Source organism: Cervus elaphus, chromosome 20 (genome assembly GCF_910594005.1).
Source record: "Cervus elaphus chromosome 20, mCerEla1.1, whole genome shotgun sequence".
NCBI classification, from domain to species: Eukaryota; Metazoa; Chordata; class Mammalia; order Artiodactyla; family Cervidae; genus Cervus; species Cervus elaphus.
Window position 1 is genome coordinate 44,114,693 of NC_057834.1, and position 15,755 is coordinate 44,130,447.

The window sequence follows — 15,755 nt, forward strand, 5'->3', positions numbered from 1 at the left end:
TAAAATGGAATAATGAGAAAACAACCCATTTTTAGAAAATTGCAAAAGATTTAAACAATCTCCTTTACCAAAGAAGGTGTACAGATGGCAAAAGAAATCTCAACATTGTTAGTTGTTGTTTGTTGTTGTTCAGTTGTTTAGTTGTGTCTGATTCTTTGTGACTGCATGGACTGAAGCATGCCAGGCTCCTCTGTCCCCCACTGTCTCCTAGAGTTTGCTCAAATTCATGTCCATTGAGTGCTTAGGAAAATGCCCATTAAAACCACAATGAGGGAATTCCCTGGTGGCCCAGTCATTAGGACTCTCGGATTTCCACTGGAGAGGGCATGGTTCAATCCCTGGGTGGGAAACTAAGATCCCACATGCTGTGTGGTATGGCCAAAAAAACAAACAAACAAACAAACGAAAACAACTCACCAAAGTGAGCTACTACATAGTTATCAGGATGGCTAAACTTTAAAAGACTGACGATATTAACTTTTGGTAAGGCTGTGGAGCAACTGAAATTGATTGTAAAAATGGTCCAACCACTTTAGCAAACAGCTTTTTTTTTTTAGAAATATTAGCCATATGATTTAACCATTGTACTCCCCTAAGATATGTACATAATTGTGCATAGCAACTATTGTAATAATAAAAATTAGAAACATTCCAAGTGCCCATCAACAGGTGAATGGATAAACAAATTGTGGTATATCCATAGTATGGAAATACTACTCAGCAATATAAAGTATGTGGAATGCGACTCAACATAAACCCTTGGTTCATGTAAAAGTTAGAATGAATCTCAAAATAATTAAGCTGAGTGAAAGAATCCAAAGAATACATTTAGTATGATTCCCTTTACATGAACTCCTAGAAAGTATAAAATTCGAGAAAATGCAAATCACAGTGTGATCAGTGGCTGCTTGAGGGCAGGGAAGGGCAGGAGGAGGGGATTACCAAGATGCATTAGGAAACATTTGGAGGTGATGAAAATGTTCTGTATCTTGATTTAGTGCTTTCGTAAGATTGCTTGTGAACTTTTTTCAAAATTGCATTTCTAAAGTCAGTAATTTAGAAATCACCCTCAGCTGACTCATCTCTGTAGATCATAATTTTTTTTTTTTGGAGATATAATTCAAATCCTGTGTAAAGTATACATTTTGTGGTTTTGGTGTATTCACAAACTTACATCACCATCACCACTGTCTAATTCTAGAACTTTTTCATCACCCCTGGAAGAAACCCTATATCCGTTAGTAGTCACTCTGTTTTCTCCGCGATTCCCCCAGCTCTAGGAAACCATGAGTTTGTTTTCTGTTTCTGTGCTTTTGCCTGTTTAGGACATTTGATATAAATGGAATGAATGATACAGTATGTGACCTTTGTGACTGGCTCACTTAACATAATGTTTTCTTGACACATCTATGTTTTATAGCATGTATCAGTACTTAATTCTTTTTTATGGCTGCATGACCTGCTGTATGGATATACTACATTTTGTTTATCTGCTCATCAGTTGATGGACATTTCCATTATTTACACCTTTTAACCACTTTAGATAACATTGCTGTGAATATGTATAATTTTTTTCTGTATGTATTTTGTGTGTTCTTAAGTATATAAGTAGGAGGGAAATTGCTGGGCCATATAGTAACTCTTTAACTTTTCAAAGAATTGACCATAGTATTTGAGGTGCTCATATAATCATGGTTCAGTTCAGTTGCTCAGTCGTGTCCCACTCTTTGCGACCTCATGGACTGCAGCACGCCAGGCCACCCTGTCCATCACCAACTCCTGAAACTTGCTGAAGCTCATGTCCATCAAGTTGGTGCTGCCATCCAACCATCTCATCTTCTGTCGTCCCCTTCTCTTCCTGCCTTCAATCTTTCCCAGCATCAGGGTCTTTTCCAAGGAGTGAGTTCTTCTACATCAGGTGGCCAAAGTATTGGAGCCTCAGCTTCAGCATCAGTCCTTCCAATGAATATTCAGGACTGATTTTCTTTACAATTGACTGGTTTGATCTCCTTGCTGTCCAAGGGACTCTCAAGAGTCTTCTCCAAAAAAAAAAAAAAAAAAAAAAGAGTCTTCTCCAACACCACAGTTCAAAAGCATCAGTTCTTCAGAGCTCAGCTTCCTTTATGATCCCAACTCTCACATCCATACATGACTACTGGAAAAACCATAGTTTGACTAGACAGAACTTTGTTGACAAAGTAATGTCTCTGCTTTTTAATTTGCTTTTATGTCTAGGTTGGTCATAGCTTTTCTTTCAAGGAGCAGGCGTCTTTTAATTTCATGGCTGCAGTCACCACCTGCAGTGATTTTGGAGCCCAGGAGAATTAAAGTCTGTTACTGTTTCCATTGTTTCCCCATTTATTTGCCATGAAGTGATGGGACTGGATGCGTGCCATGATGATAATTTTTTGAATGTTGAGTTTAAGCCAGCTTATTCACTCTCCTCTTTCACTTTCATCAGGAGGCTCTTTAGTCCCTCTTTGCTTTCTGCCATAAGGGTGGTGTCATATGCATATCGGAAGTTACTGATATTTCTCCCTGCAGTCTTGATTCTGGCTTGTGCTTCATCCAGCCTGGCATTTCGAATGATGTACTCTGCATATAAGTTAAATAAGCAAGGTGACAATATATACAGCCTTGAAGTACTCCTTTCCTAATTTGGAACCAATCTGTTGTTCCATGTTCGGTTCTAACTGTTGCTTCTTGACCTGCATACAGATTTCTCAGGAGGCAGATAAGGTGATCTGGTATTCCCATCTCTTTAAGAATGTTCCACAGTTTGTTGTGATCCACACAGTCAAAGGCTTTGGCGTAGTCAGTAAAGCAGAAGTAGATATTTTTCTGGAATTTTCTTGCTTTTTCGATGATCCAACGGATGTTAGCAATTTGATCTCTGGTTCCTTTGTGTTTTCTAAATCCAGCTTGAACATCTGGAAGTTCATGGTTCATGTACTTTTTAAGTCTTGCCTGGAGAATTTTGAGCATTACTTTGCTAGCACCTAATTGACAAGTTCTGTCTTGAAAAACTGAAAATGTTACTCTGCATTGGAGGTAAAAAGATGATGCTTCAAAAAATATGTGGGCTGAAATACTTACATGTTTCAATATAAAAAAGATGGAGTGACTTCCCCAGTGGTCCAGTGGCTAAGACTGTGTTCCCAATGCAGGGGGCCTGAGTTGGCTCCCTGGTCAGGGAACTAGATCCCATATACAGCATACATCCTCGATTGGAGGATTTTGAGCATTACTTTGCTAGCATGTGAGATGAGTGCAACTTCTGTAGTTTGAACATTCTTTAGCATTGCCTTTTTTTGGGATTAAAATAAAAACTGACCTTTTCCAGTCCTGTGGCCACTGCTGAGTTTTCCAAATTTGCCTTCATATTGAGTACAGCACTTTCACAGCATCATCTTTTAGGACTTTGAAATAGCTCAGCTGGAATTTCATCACCTCCATTAGGTTTGTTTGTAGTAATGCTTCCTAAGGCCCACTTGACTTCGGACTCCAGGATGTCTGGCTCTAGGTGAGTGATCACACCATCATGGTTATCTGGGTCATTAACATCTTTTTTGTATAGTTCTTCTGGTTAGCTTATATAATCGTGGTTAGTGTATAGCAAATTTTGCTAATTCTCCATATTATTTATTTATTTCGCTGCACCAGGTCTTAGTTGCAGCATGCGGGCACTCTTAGTTGCATGTGGGATCTAGTTCCCTGACTAGGATAACCTATGTGAGTAAAGAATCTAAAATAAACTGAATATCTGTTTTTAACTTGTCTTGAATACCCAGTTTTGTTGTATGAGCTATTTTTTTCTCTTAGGTTTGTCTTAAGTCTGCTCAGAGGCAAATGACCTGAAGCTATTGTTATCCTTAGTGTTGATTTGGTGTAAACTTGTGTGGTGTGCTCTTTTTATCAGGTGCTGTATGGTCAACATACAGTAGTATCTTGGGACAAATACATTGACTACTACTGTCTGTTTGCACTAATTTGCAGTTCCAAACAAGTAGAAAATGCCTTATGCTGATGTTGAAGCTGCTTCTAAGCTTGGGTTCCTTCAGAATTTTTACAAATGTTAGATGCCAATAACTCATGTGTAATTATCAATGCAGATTATTGATATTATGAGTTTGGTGCTTAATTTTTCTTCTAATCAAAAATTTCAAATATTTATCCAAAGAAGACATATATATATAGATGACCAGTAGGCATATGAAAAGATGTTCAGCATTACTAATTATTACAGAAATGCAAATCGAAACCACAGTGATAGCTATCACGAACAAGTCTACAAATAATAAATGCTGAAAAGGGTGTAGAGAAAAGGGAACACTCCCATACTGTTGATGGGAATGTAAATTGGTGCAACCACTTTGGAGAACAGTATAGAGATTCCTTAAAAAACTAAAAGTAGGGCTTCCCTGGTGGTCTAGGGGTTAAGAATCTGCCTGCCAGTGCAGGGGACATGGGTTTGATCCCTGTTCAGGAAGATCCCACATGCCATGGGCCGATCAAGCCCGTGCACCACAACTACTAAGCCAGCCCTCTAGGACCTGTGAGCCACAACTACTGAGCTCATGCTTCATAACTACTGAAACCTGCGTACCCTAGAGCCTGTGCTCCTCCGTAATGAGAAGCCCACCTACTGCAACTAGAGAGTAGCCCCTGCTATCCGCAACTAGAGAAAGCCTGTGCATAGCAATGAAGACCCAGCACAACCAAGAGGAAATAGTCTTAAAAAAAAAACCAAAAAAACTAAAAATAGAATTACCATATGATCCAGCAATCTCATTCCTGGGCATATATCTGAAAAAGACAAAAAGTCTAATTTGAAAAGATGTATGCACTCCAGTGTTCATAGCAGCACTACTTAACAGTAGCCAAGACATGAAAGCAACCTAAATGTCCACTGACAGATGAAAGGATAAAGAAGATGTGAGGTACACACGCACATATACATATGCACAATGTAAAATACTACCCAGCCATTAAAAAATAATAATACATTTGTACCAACATAGATGGACCTAGACATTTTCATGTGAAGTAAGTTAGACAGAGAAAGACAAATATCATATAATATCACTTATATGCAGAATCTAAAAAAAGATATGAGTGAACTTATTTACAAAACACAGACCCACATAGAAAACAAACTATCAAAGGGAAAAGGATAAATTAGGAGTTTGGGATTAACTGATAACAAAGCTATATATAAAATAGATAAAAAACAAGGAGATATATGTCTATATATACACACATACATATATTACACACATACACATATATAAACATATATAACTGAATCACTTTGCTTATACCTGAAAGTAACACAACATTGCAAATCAGCTATACTTCAATAAATTTTTAAAAAAATATTTAGTTTTTATATTAACACAGCTCCACCCATCAACAGAAAATTGGATTAATGATTTACTGAGCATGGCCCCACCCATCAGAACAAGACCCTGTTTCCCCCTCTGTCAGTCTCTCCCATCAGGAAACTTCCATAAGCCTCTTATCCTTCTCCATCAGAGGACAGGTAGACTGAAAACCATAATCATAGAAAACTAACCAATCTGATCACATGAACCACAGCCTTGTCTAACTCAGTGAAACTATGAGCCATGCCTTGTAGGGCCACCCAAGACAGATGGGTCATGATGGAGAGTACTGACAAAATGTGGTCCACTGAAAAACGGAATGGCAAACCACTTCAGTATTGTTGCCTTGAGAATCCCATGAACAGTATGAAATGGCAAAAAGATAGGACACTGAAAGATGAACTCCCCAGGTCAGTAGGTGCCCAATATGCTACTGGAGATCAGTGGAAAAATAACACCAGAAAGAAAGAAGAGGTGGAGCCAAAGCAAAAACAGTACCCAGTTGTGGATGTGACTGGTGATAGAAGCAAGGTCCGATGCTGTAAAGAGCAAAATTGCATAGGAACCTGGAATGTCAGGTCCATGAATCAACGTAAATTGGAAGAGGTCAAACAGGAGATAGCAAGAGTAAAAGTCGACATTTTAGGAATCAGCGAATTAAAATGGACTGGAATGGGTGACTTTAACTCAGATGACAACTATATCTACTACTGTGGGGAAGAATCCCTTAGAAGAAATGGAGTAGCCATCATAGTCAACAGAAGACTCCGAAATGCAGTACTTGGATGCAGTCTCAAAAACAACAGACTAATCTCTGTTCATTTCCAAGGTAAATCATTCAGTCTCACAGTAATCCAAGTCTATGCCCCGACCAGTAATGCTGAAGAAGCTGAACAGTTCTATGAAGACCTACAAGACCTTCTAGAACTAACACCCCAAAACCATGTCTTTTTCACTATAGGGGACTGGAATGCTAAAGTAGGAAATCAAGAAACACCTGGAGTAACAGGCAGATTTGGCCTTGGAGTACAGAATGAAGCAGGGCAAAGACTAATAGAGTTTTGCCAAGAGAATGCACTGGTCACAGCAAACACCCTCTTCCAACAACACAAGAGAAGACTCTACACTTGGACATCACCAGGTCGTCAACACTGAAATCAGATTGATTATATTCTTTGCAGCCAGAGATGGAGAAGCTCTGTACAGTCAGCAAAAACAAGACCAGGAGCTGACTGTGGCTCAGATCATGAACTCCTTATTGCCAAATTCAGACTTAAATTGAAGAAAGTACGGAAAACCACTAGACCATTCAGGTAGGACCTAAATCAAATCCTTAATGATTACACAGTGGAAGTGAGAAATAGATTTAAGGGACTAGATCTGATAGACAGAGTGCCTGATGAACTATGGATAGAGGTTCGTGACATTGTACAGGAGACAGGGAACAAGACCATCCCCAATAAAAAGAAATGCAAAAAAGCAAAATGGCTGTCTGAGGAGGCCTTACAAATAGCTGTGAAAAGAAGAGAAACAAAAAGCAAAGGAGAAAAGGAAAGATACACCCATTTGAATGCAGAGTTCCAAAGAATAGCAAGGAGAGATAAGAAAGCCTTCCTCAGTGATCAGTGTACAGAAATAGAGGAAAACAACAGAATGGGAAAGACTAGAGATCTCTTCAAGAAAATGAGAGATACCAAGGGAACATTTCATGCAAAGATGGGCTCAATAAAGGACAGAAATGGTATGGACCTAACAGAAGCAGAAGATATTAAGAAGAGGTGGCAAGAAAACACAGAACAACTGTACAAAAAAGATCTTCACGACCCAGATAATCACGATGGTATGATCACTCACCTAGAGCCGGACATCATGGAGTGTGAAGTCAAGTGGGCCTTAGGAAGCATCACTACGAACAAAGCTAGTGGAGGTGATGAAATTCCAGCTGAGCTATTTCAAATCCTAAAAGATAATGCTGTGAAAGTGTTGCACTCAATATGCCAGCAAATTTGGAAAGCTCAGCAGTGGCCACAGGACTGGAAAAGGTCAGTTTTCATTCCAATCCCAAAGAAAGACAGTGCCAAAGGATTCTCAAACTACCGCACAATTGCACTCATCTCACACCCTAGTAAAGTAATGCTCAAAATTCTCCAAGCCAGGCTTCAACAATACGTGAACCGTGAACTTCCAGATGTTCAAGCTGGTTTTAGAAAAGGCAGAGGAACCAGAGATCAAATTGCCAACATCCGCTGGATCATCGAAACAGCGAGAGAATTCCAGAAAAATATCTATTTCTGCTTTATTGACTATGCCAAAGCCTTTGACTGTGTGGATCACAGTAAACTGTGGAAAATTCTGAAGGAGATGGGAATACCAGACCACCTGACCTGCTTCTTGAGAAATCTGTATGCAGGTCAGGAAGCAACAGTTAGAACTAGACATAGAACAACAGACTGGTTCCAAATAGGAAAAGGAGTACGTCAAGGCTGTATATTGTCACTGTGCTTATTTAACTTATATGCAGAGTACATCATGAGAAACGCTGGGCTGGATGAAGCACAAGCTGGAATCAGGATTGCCTGGAGAAATATCAGTAACCTCAGATATGCATATGACACCACCCTTATGGCAGAAAGTGAAGAGGAACCAAAGAACCTCTTGATGAAAGTGAACGAGGAGAGTGAAAAAGCTGGCATAAAGCTCAACATTCAGAAAACAAAGATCATGGCATTTGGTCCCATCACTTCATGGCAAATAGATGGGGAAACAATGGCAGACTTAGTTTTTTGGGCTCCAAAATCACTGCAGATGGTGACTGCAGTCATGAAATTAAAAGACGCTTACTCCTTGGAAGAAAAGTTATGACCAAACTAGACAGCATATTAAAAAGCAGAGACATTACTTTGCCAACAAAGGTCCATCTCGTCAGAGCTATGGTTTTTACAGTAGTCATGTGTGGATGTGAGAGGATAGTATAGTATAGATGAACTGTAAAGAAAGCTGAGTGCCGAAGAATTCATGCTTTTGAACTGTGGTGTTGGAGAAGACTCTTGAGAGTCCCTTGGACTGCAAGGAGATCCAACCAGTCTATCCTAAAGGAGATCAGTCCTGGGTGTTCACTGGAGGGACTGATGTTGAAGCTGAAACTCAAACCCTTTGGCCACCTGATGTGAAGAACTGACTCATTTGAAAAGACCCTTATGCTGGGAAAGATTGAAGGCAGAAGGAGAAGGGTATGACAGAGAATGAGATGATTGAATGTCATCACCAACTCAATGGACATGAGTTTGAGTAAACTCCGGGAGTTGGTAATGGACAGGGAGGCCTGGCGTGCTGCAGTGCATGGGATCGCAAAGAGTTGGACACTAGTGAGCGACTGAACTGAACTCCACTGAGAAGGCAGTGAGATAACATATTTAAAGTGTTGAAAGAAAAAAATGGCCACCTTGAAATTCTAAATCCAACAAAACTGTCTTCAAGAATGAAGGAGATATTAAGGCATTCCCAGATAAACAATAGCTGAGGTAGTTCATTACTATATGGTTTATACCGTCTATACAAGAAATGCTGAAGGGAGTCTTTCAGGCTTACTATAGTCCTGTTGAGTTTACTTTCTGCAGTAGGACAGAAGAATACACATTTTAAAAATCAACCCCCTGTAGATTCTTATACACAGAAAACAAAACAAGAAACCTCTAGGTGATACAGTTGTTTTCTGTCTTGAAGACTGGTAAAAACTATTTTTAAAAAAAGCCCTATTATCAAGTGTTCACCAGGATTTGATACAGTGGAAACCCTTCAACTCTCATGGTGGATGTGTAAATTGGTTCAACCACTTTGGAAAACAATTTGGCATTAATATAGACCATATATAAAGTTGTATAGACCACTAACAGAAACTCCCTATCTCTATAGCAGAAAACATATATAAGAATGTTCACACTGGCTGTTTGTAATGGCAAAAAACTGGGAACAGTATGTCCTTACGTTTATTGAGGGAAGAAAAGATTTTAAAAAGTGTGGCGTAAAGTGTGTGCAAAAATAAATGTATCAACGTGGAGACAGAAAAGCAAGCGCTTTCATTAGGCACTTTCATATTAATTCATAAGGCACATTTTATTTATGGATGTGTATATTTGTGGTAAAGCTATTTAAGGAATGGTAAAGAAAAAATTGAGGGTAGTGGTTATCCCTGGAGGTAGGAGGAGGGAGGGAGAAAGGGTTTCAGTGGTTTTGGTCATATGAACTAAGAGATGGTTACATGACCATATGTTTTCTTTTTTAAAAATTTTAATTTATTTATTTTTACTTTTTTTGTTTGCGCTGGGCCTTCATTGCTGTGTGCAGGCTTTCTCTAGTTGACGGAGAACTGGGGCTACTCTTTGTTGCGGTGCATAGGCTTCTCATTGTGTTGGCTTCTCTTGTGGAGCACAGGCTCTAGGGCGTGTGGGCCTCGGTGGTTGTGGCACACGGACCTTGTTGGTCCACAGCATGTGGGATCTGCTCAGACCAGGGATGGAACCCATGTTCCTTGCATTGGTAGGTCAATTCTTATCACCACCAGGGAAGTCCTGTTTTATTTTCTTATACCTCATTTATTGTGTCATTTTACATGTGTCAAATACTATATATTATAATAAGAAATGTTAAAGACTATATAAAACATAAAACATCCATACTGTGCTATTGTTGAAAAGAATGATATGCCTTTGTGTGTTCTGAGTTATTCATTGGAAGCCTTTTTTTCCTTTCATGGCATTGTTTTTTTTGAAGGGAGGGAGAGTGTTGCTCTTTCCACTTGAAAATGAAATCTGTTAGGGCACAAGTTCTTATTTGTTTTTTGACATCTTGTTAACTGCTGTATTCTAATCATTCCCAGAAAGTGATTGGGACATAGTACATGCTCAGTAAGTATTTGCTGAATAAATGTGTGTGTATGTTTATAAAACCTGGTGAATGTATGTACACATAGATATTTAAAGATCTGAAATTCTAAAGCTTTACCAGTGAGAATAGGGGAGTGTCACCATTGCTCTGCTGGCCCGCCGTGAAAGCGCATGCTGTCAGATGTCACAGACTGGGTGTTCCACTGCCCCGTTTAACCCCCCCCTCAACCCCCCCATCATTTGGGGCAAGGGCTTTAGGCCATAATTTTAAAAGGAGGACCTGAATCCAAAGAAAGATACAGTCACAGCCTTTTATTGACTGAAAGGCTAGAAAGTGACTTAAATTTGTCATACCATTTTTTTGCACTGTATTTTAATGTTTTGAAGTTTTATTTGCTTTCGTTTCATTTGGGTTTGTTTAGTTTTTGCAGTTGTTAATATAGGACCTATTTTGGGGGATGATTTCTCAGAGGTAAACTAAGTCTTTTCATAAACTAAGGTAAACTTTTCATAAACTAAGTCTCTTAATATTTCTTTTCTAGTCATTGTGTGTATTCATCAGATAGTTCTGTCTCTATGTTCTGTCAGTTTCTATTAGTGGAATGGTGCCTATGTTCTAGAACTATAACAAGCAACAACAACAAAGTCATAAAATATAAAAAGGAAAACAAAAGATAAAAATTTAACAATTCCCTCTCAAGAAAAAAAAACAAAACTGGAATTCTGCATACCAAATTAACCTCTAAGTAGTTCTTTGGAATTAGGGGTAGGGTTTGGTCACAGATGAGAGAATGGAAGCTATATTGTACTTTGTATTTTATATTCTGCACTTGCATTTTTATAATTTATATTTATTGTGTATTTTTAACTAAAACGGGAGAAAGCATCTTTGAAAATAAAGCAGAAATTATAAATTGGAAAAATTAGCAAAAAATAACATTATTGACAAACCTAAACAAACCCCTTAACTTCAAGAATTGATGTGACAAATTATTGGAAGGTAGATTGAGACTAGAAATGGTCCTGGAATCAGCTTAGCTTAATGTGCAACTGAGCTGCTAACCCTTCTCTGAGTATTTCTAAAGGAGGCTGTTGCTAGTATGGGTCTCTGGAAGAAAGATCAGTCTGGGGTGGAGGAGCTGTGAGGATTTTAGGATCTAAGGCCATGTACTGAGTAGTTCAATATTTTAGTAACATACTAAAATACAATAAATAATGAGGTTCTTTTTATTTGATTTAAAACTTCAAAACAACATGAAAAGACCAGGATGTGACTAGAGTTACGTACTTGGTTGGATGGAGTGCAGTAAGTTGTGTTCTGTGGAACTCTTGAAATATCTGATGCCCAAATAAATAAAATTTAAATTATTTTAGAGGTAACTTGGATTTTTCCCTCTTACTCTTTGTTTAGTGATTCCTTGGCAAAACCCAACAAACCCCTTCCCCCTTGCCCCTAGACATGCCTATCCCATGCCAATGCACTTTTAGTAAAAAGTGTGTACAATAGAATGGCCTTATCAGACCTTCTTGCACTGCTTTGGCACAGCTTTGACACAGATTTCTCATGCACCTTCTATAAGTTAAGTATTTTTATAGACATCTGTCTTCACTTTGTAGTGTTGATGCTTTTTTTTCCCCCACAAGTGTATACATTCATTTTATTTAATCTTAGGTTATTCTGTGGTAGAAATGTGGATGTCATTGTTACAATACACAAGGTTATAATGTTGATCTAGATGATTGATTGTACTTAGGACAGAAGTTCATGATCAACCTTTGGTTCATGTTTTTTATTTTAGTGTGGGAAACTGGTCAGAGCCATGTGGCTGTGAGCTCAGTATTAAGGTCTGGCCATTGGCTTCTTTCTATATGAAGGGAATTATTTCTTGGTATACAAAATTTTCCCCCTGTGCATACACTTGAAGGACTTCTCTTTTTTCCTCCATGAAATTGGGAAGCATACATTTTCAAAATTTGGAACTGCTGAATTTTGAAGTCTTAAAAATTAATCCTATCTTTTTTTCAATATTTTTTTCATCCTGTTTCCTCTGTCACCCTTTCTTGAAACAAGTAACATGTTGTTTATTTTTGGTTTTTGCTAGTTCTGGGACCGTTTGGACCCCACGATGTTTTTCCAAGATTTTAGACCCTTTCTAAGTAGCAGTCTACTGGACCAAGATAACAGAGCCAATGAGAGGAGTCACCAAACTCACACTGACTTCTGGGGTCCAAGTCGGCCTCCACGGCTGTCAATGACTCAGAGATACAGATCTCGAGGAAGTACTCGTCCCGAGAGATCCCCAGCTTTTGAAAGGTGAGTACTAAGTTGTTATTTAAATTCTTTTTAAGGGTAGTTTCAGTGAAGGACATATTGACATAATCTAATTGACATAATAAGATTTTTATACTTACTATCTTTGTGGACAAGATGAGAATATATATGCAGAATGAAAATGAAGCCAAATTGAGTGTCTATACTCAACTAGTACCAGTTTAGCAATGATGATAAACTGAAGGATGATAAAACTAATGACATAGGTCTCTAGTTAACATTTTTATTAATATTTCAGATAAATATCTAGGTGATATGTTTATCAAAGTTTCAGAAGATACTGAAAGAGATAGCAGATATATTGGATAACATTAGGATTCAAAAAGACCTCAATAGATTGGAGTGATGGAGTTAATATGAAATTTAATAGGAATATAGAGTCTTGTGACCACAAAACATTCACTCAACAAATACTTATTGAGTGTCTTATGTTGGGACACTTTACTGGGTACTGGGGATATGATGGTGAGCAAAACGGATAGTGGTGCTTGATCTCATGGATGCCATTTAGTAGGAATGATAAACACTAAATTTTTAAGTGTTTGCTATGTGCATAGCATTGTGCTTTGTGCTTTTTCTACTTATTTAATCCATGTAAAATGGTAGGTGTTGTTCCTGTGCTCATTTTGTTATTGTTCAATGGCTAAATCATGTTCGACTCTTTGCAACTCCATGAACTATATAGCATGTCAGTCTTCTCTGTGCTTCTCCTGGAGTTTGCTCAAACTCAGGTCCATTGAGTCTGTAATGACATCCAACCATCTCATTCTCTGTCACCACCTTCTCCTGCCCTCAGTCTTTCCCAGCATCAGGATCTTTCCCAGAGTCGACTCTTCGTATCAGGTGGCCATGTGTTGGAGCTTCAACTTCAGCATCAGTCCTTGCAATGAATATTCATGGTTGATTTCCTTTAGGATTGACCGGTTTGATCTCCTTGCTGTCCAAGGGACTCTCGAGAGTATTCTCCAACACCACAGTTCAAAAGCATCGATTCTTTGGCGCTCAGCCTTCTTTATGGTCCAGCTCTCACATCTGTACAGACCTTTGTCACCTAAGTGATGTCTTTGCTTTTTAATATGCTGTCTAAGTTTGTCATAACTTTTCTTCCAGGGAGTGTTTTTTAATTTCTTGGCTGCAGTCACCATCCACAGTGATTTTGGAGCCCAAGAAAATAAAATCTGTCACTGTTCACTGTTTCCACTTTTCCCCCATCTATTTGCCATGAAGTGATGGGACCAGACGCCATGATTTTAGTTTTTTGAATGTTGAGTTTTAAGCCAGTTTTTTTGGCTTAAAGCCAGAAAAAGTTTTTAAGCCAACTGTCCTCTTTCACCTTCATCAAGAGGCTCTTTAGTTCTTCTTCATTTTCTGCCATTAAGGTGGTATCATCTGCATATCTGAGTTTGTTGATATTTCTCCCAGCAATCTTGAGTCCAGCTTGTGATTCATCCAGCTCAGCATTTCGCATAATGTACTCTCCATATAAGTTAAAAAAGCCTGATGACAATACACAGCCTGATGTACTCCTTTCCCAATTTTTGAACTAATCTGTTGTTCCATGTCTGGTTCTGTTACTTCTCGACCTGCATGCAGGTTTCTCAGGAAACATGTAAGATGGTCTGGTATTCCAGTCTCTAAGAATTTTCCAGTTTTTTGTGATCCATGCAGTCAAAGGCTTTTGCGTAGTCAGTGAAGCAGAAGTAGATGATTTTCTGAAATTCTCTTGCTGGAGTATAAAATTCTAAGAGAGAAATAGCTGGGTCAAAGGATATGACTATTTGAAAATTGATACTGTCAAATTGCTCTTCTGAAAGACTATAGCATTATATTCTTACCAACAGTATTTGAAATGTACGGAACATCCTTATCAAACTGTTATCAGTCTTTATCTTTCATGATCTGATAGACAAAAATATGCCAGTAATATGCTAAATATTACTTTTTATGTCTTTTTAATTTTTTTCATTTGATTAAGCTTATTTTCATATTATTAGGTATTTATATTTTTTCTTTAATGAATTGTTTATTAATATTCTTTGCTTGGTTTTCCTATTACAGAATTAAAAAATTGTTTTATATGAGTTCTCTCTATGTAGCAAAGATCTTAATCTTTTATATATTGTTTACATATTACATATTTTAGATTTCATACTATACTTAGAAAGTCTCTCTCCTTATTTCGTGATTTTAAAATATTCCCAAAAAATAAAAAATAAAAAAATAAAATATTCCCATATTTTCTCCCAGTATTTTCTTATCTAGTGCTTTTTGGTTATAATGGTCAGAACTCTTGTTATAAGCAATAGAAATTCACTTTAATATAATTTGAAAAAATTAGAATGTGTTGGTTCATATAACTCAAGTGGTTCTTGGCCGTATCAGCATATGTACCAACATCTCTCCTTTTTTAGCAAATATGATATCATTTCTTATTATCCTGATTTATAATTTATTCATAATATAACCTATAAAATATATTAAAACATTTATGCCTATATTATTATTCTCCAACTAATATACAAGAGAACTAAAAGTAATACATAAAAATATGTTTTTAAATTTATAAATACTTGGCTGTGACTGATTTGGGAGGCTGTGAAATACCAGATGCTTGCTTCTATGTGTAGAATCACTAAGAAAGTGATAGTGCCTTTCTGTCTGGCAGCAGCCATTAGGTAAGCCAAGATGGGTATTTGTATTGATACAAGTATTAATACATCCAGGAGCTATAGAGGAAGAAGCAGTAGATGTAATGCACTTTCTTCTCAGGGTACAGTATTGCCAGCTCTCAGAGCTCTGTGAGACTGCCTGCCCCACTTGGCTTGATAAAGTGCATAGACTGGGATACAAGGCCAAGTGAGATTATGTTGTATATTGGGTTTGTGTGTATTTTAGTGGCTGTAAATGCACATTTCCTAAGGATGCATCCTATGGCAGGCCTGTCCATCAGGATGTTAAGCAGTGAAAATTTGCTCAAAGCCTTCAGTCTGTTGCTGAGGAGAAAGCTAGATGCCGTTGTGGGGCTGAGAGTCACCACGTGCAAAAGAATGAAACTGTCTTATACCATCCACAGACATTAACTCAAGATAGATTAAAGACTTGTTACGTAAGAACTGAAACCATAAAATCCCTATGAGGTAACATAGGCAGTAAGCT

General features: G+C 37.9%; 1 protein-coding gene across 2 annotated transcripts in view; it reads left to right on the forward strand.

Annotated features, from left to right (window-relative positions):
- Positions 1 to 15,755, forward strand: part of RNF115 (ring finger protein 115) — a 66,068-nt gene that overhangs the window by 28,602 nt on the left and 21,711 nt on the right. For both annotated transcript variants that reach the window (XM_043875964.1, XM_043875965.1), the window contains one exon: positions 12,370 to 12,581. In XM_043875964.1, the coding sequence (XP_043731899.1) occupies positions 12,370 to 12,581 (212 nt within the window). The remainder of the gene's footprint in view (positions 1 to 12,369; positions 12,582 to 15,755) is intronic.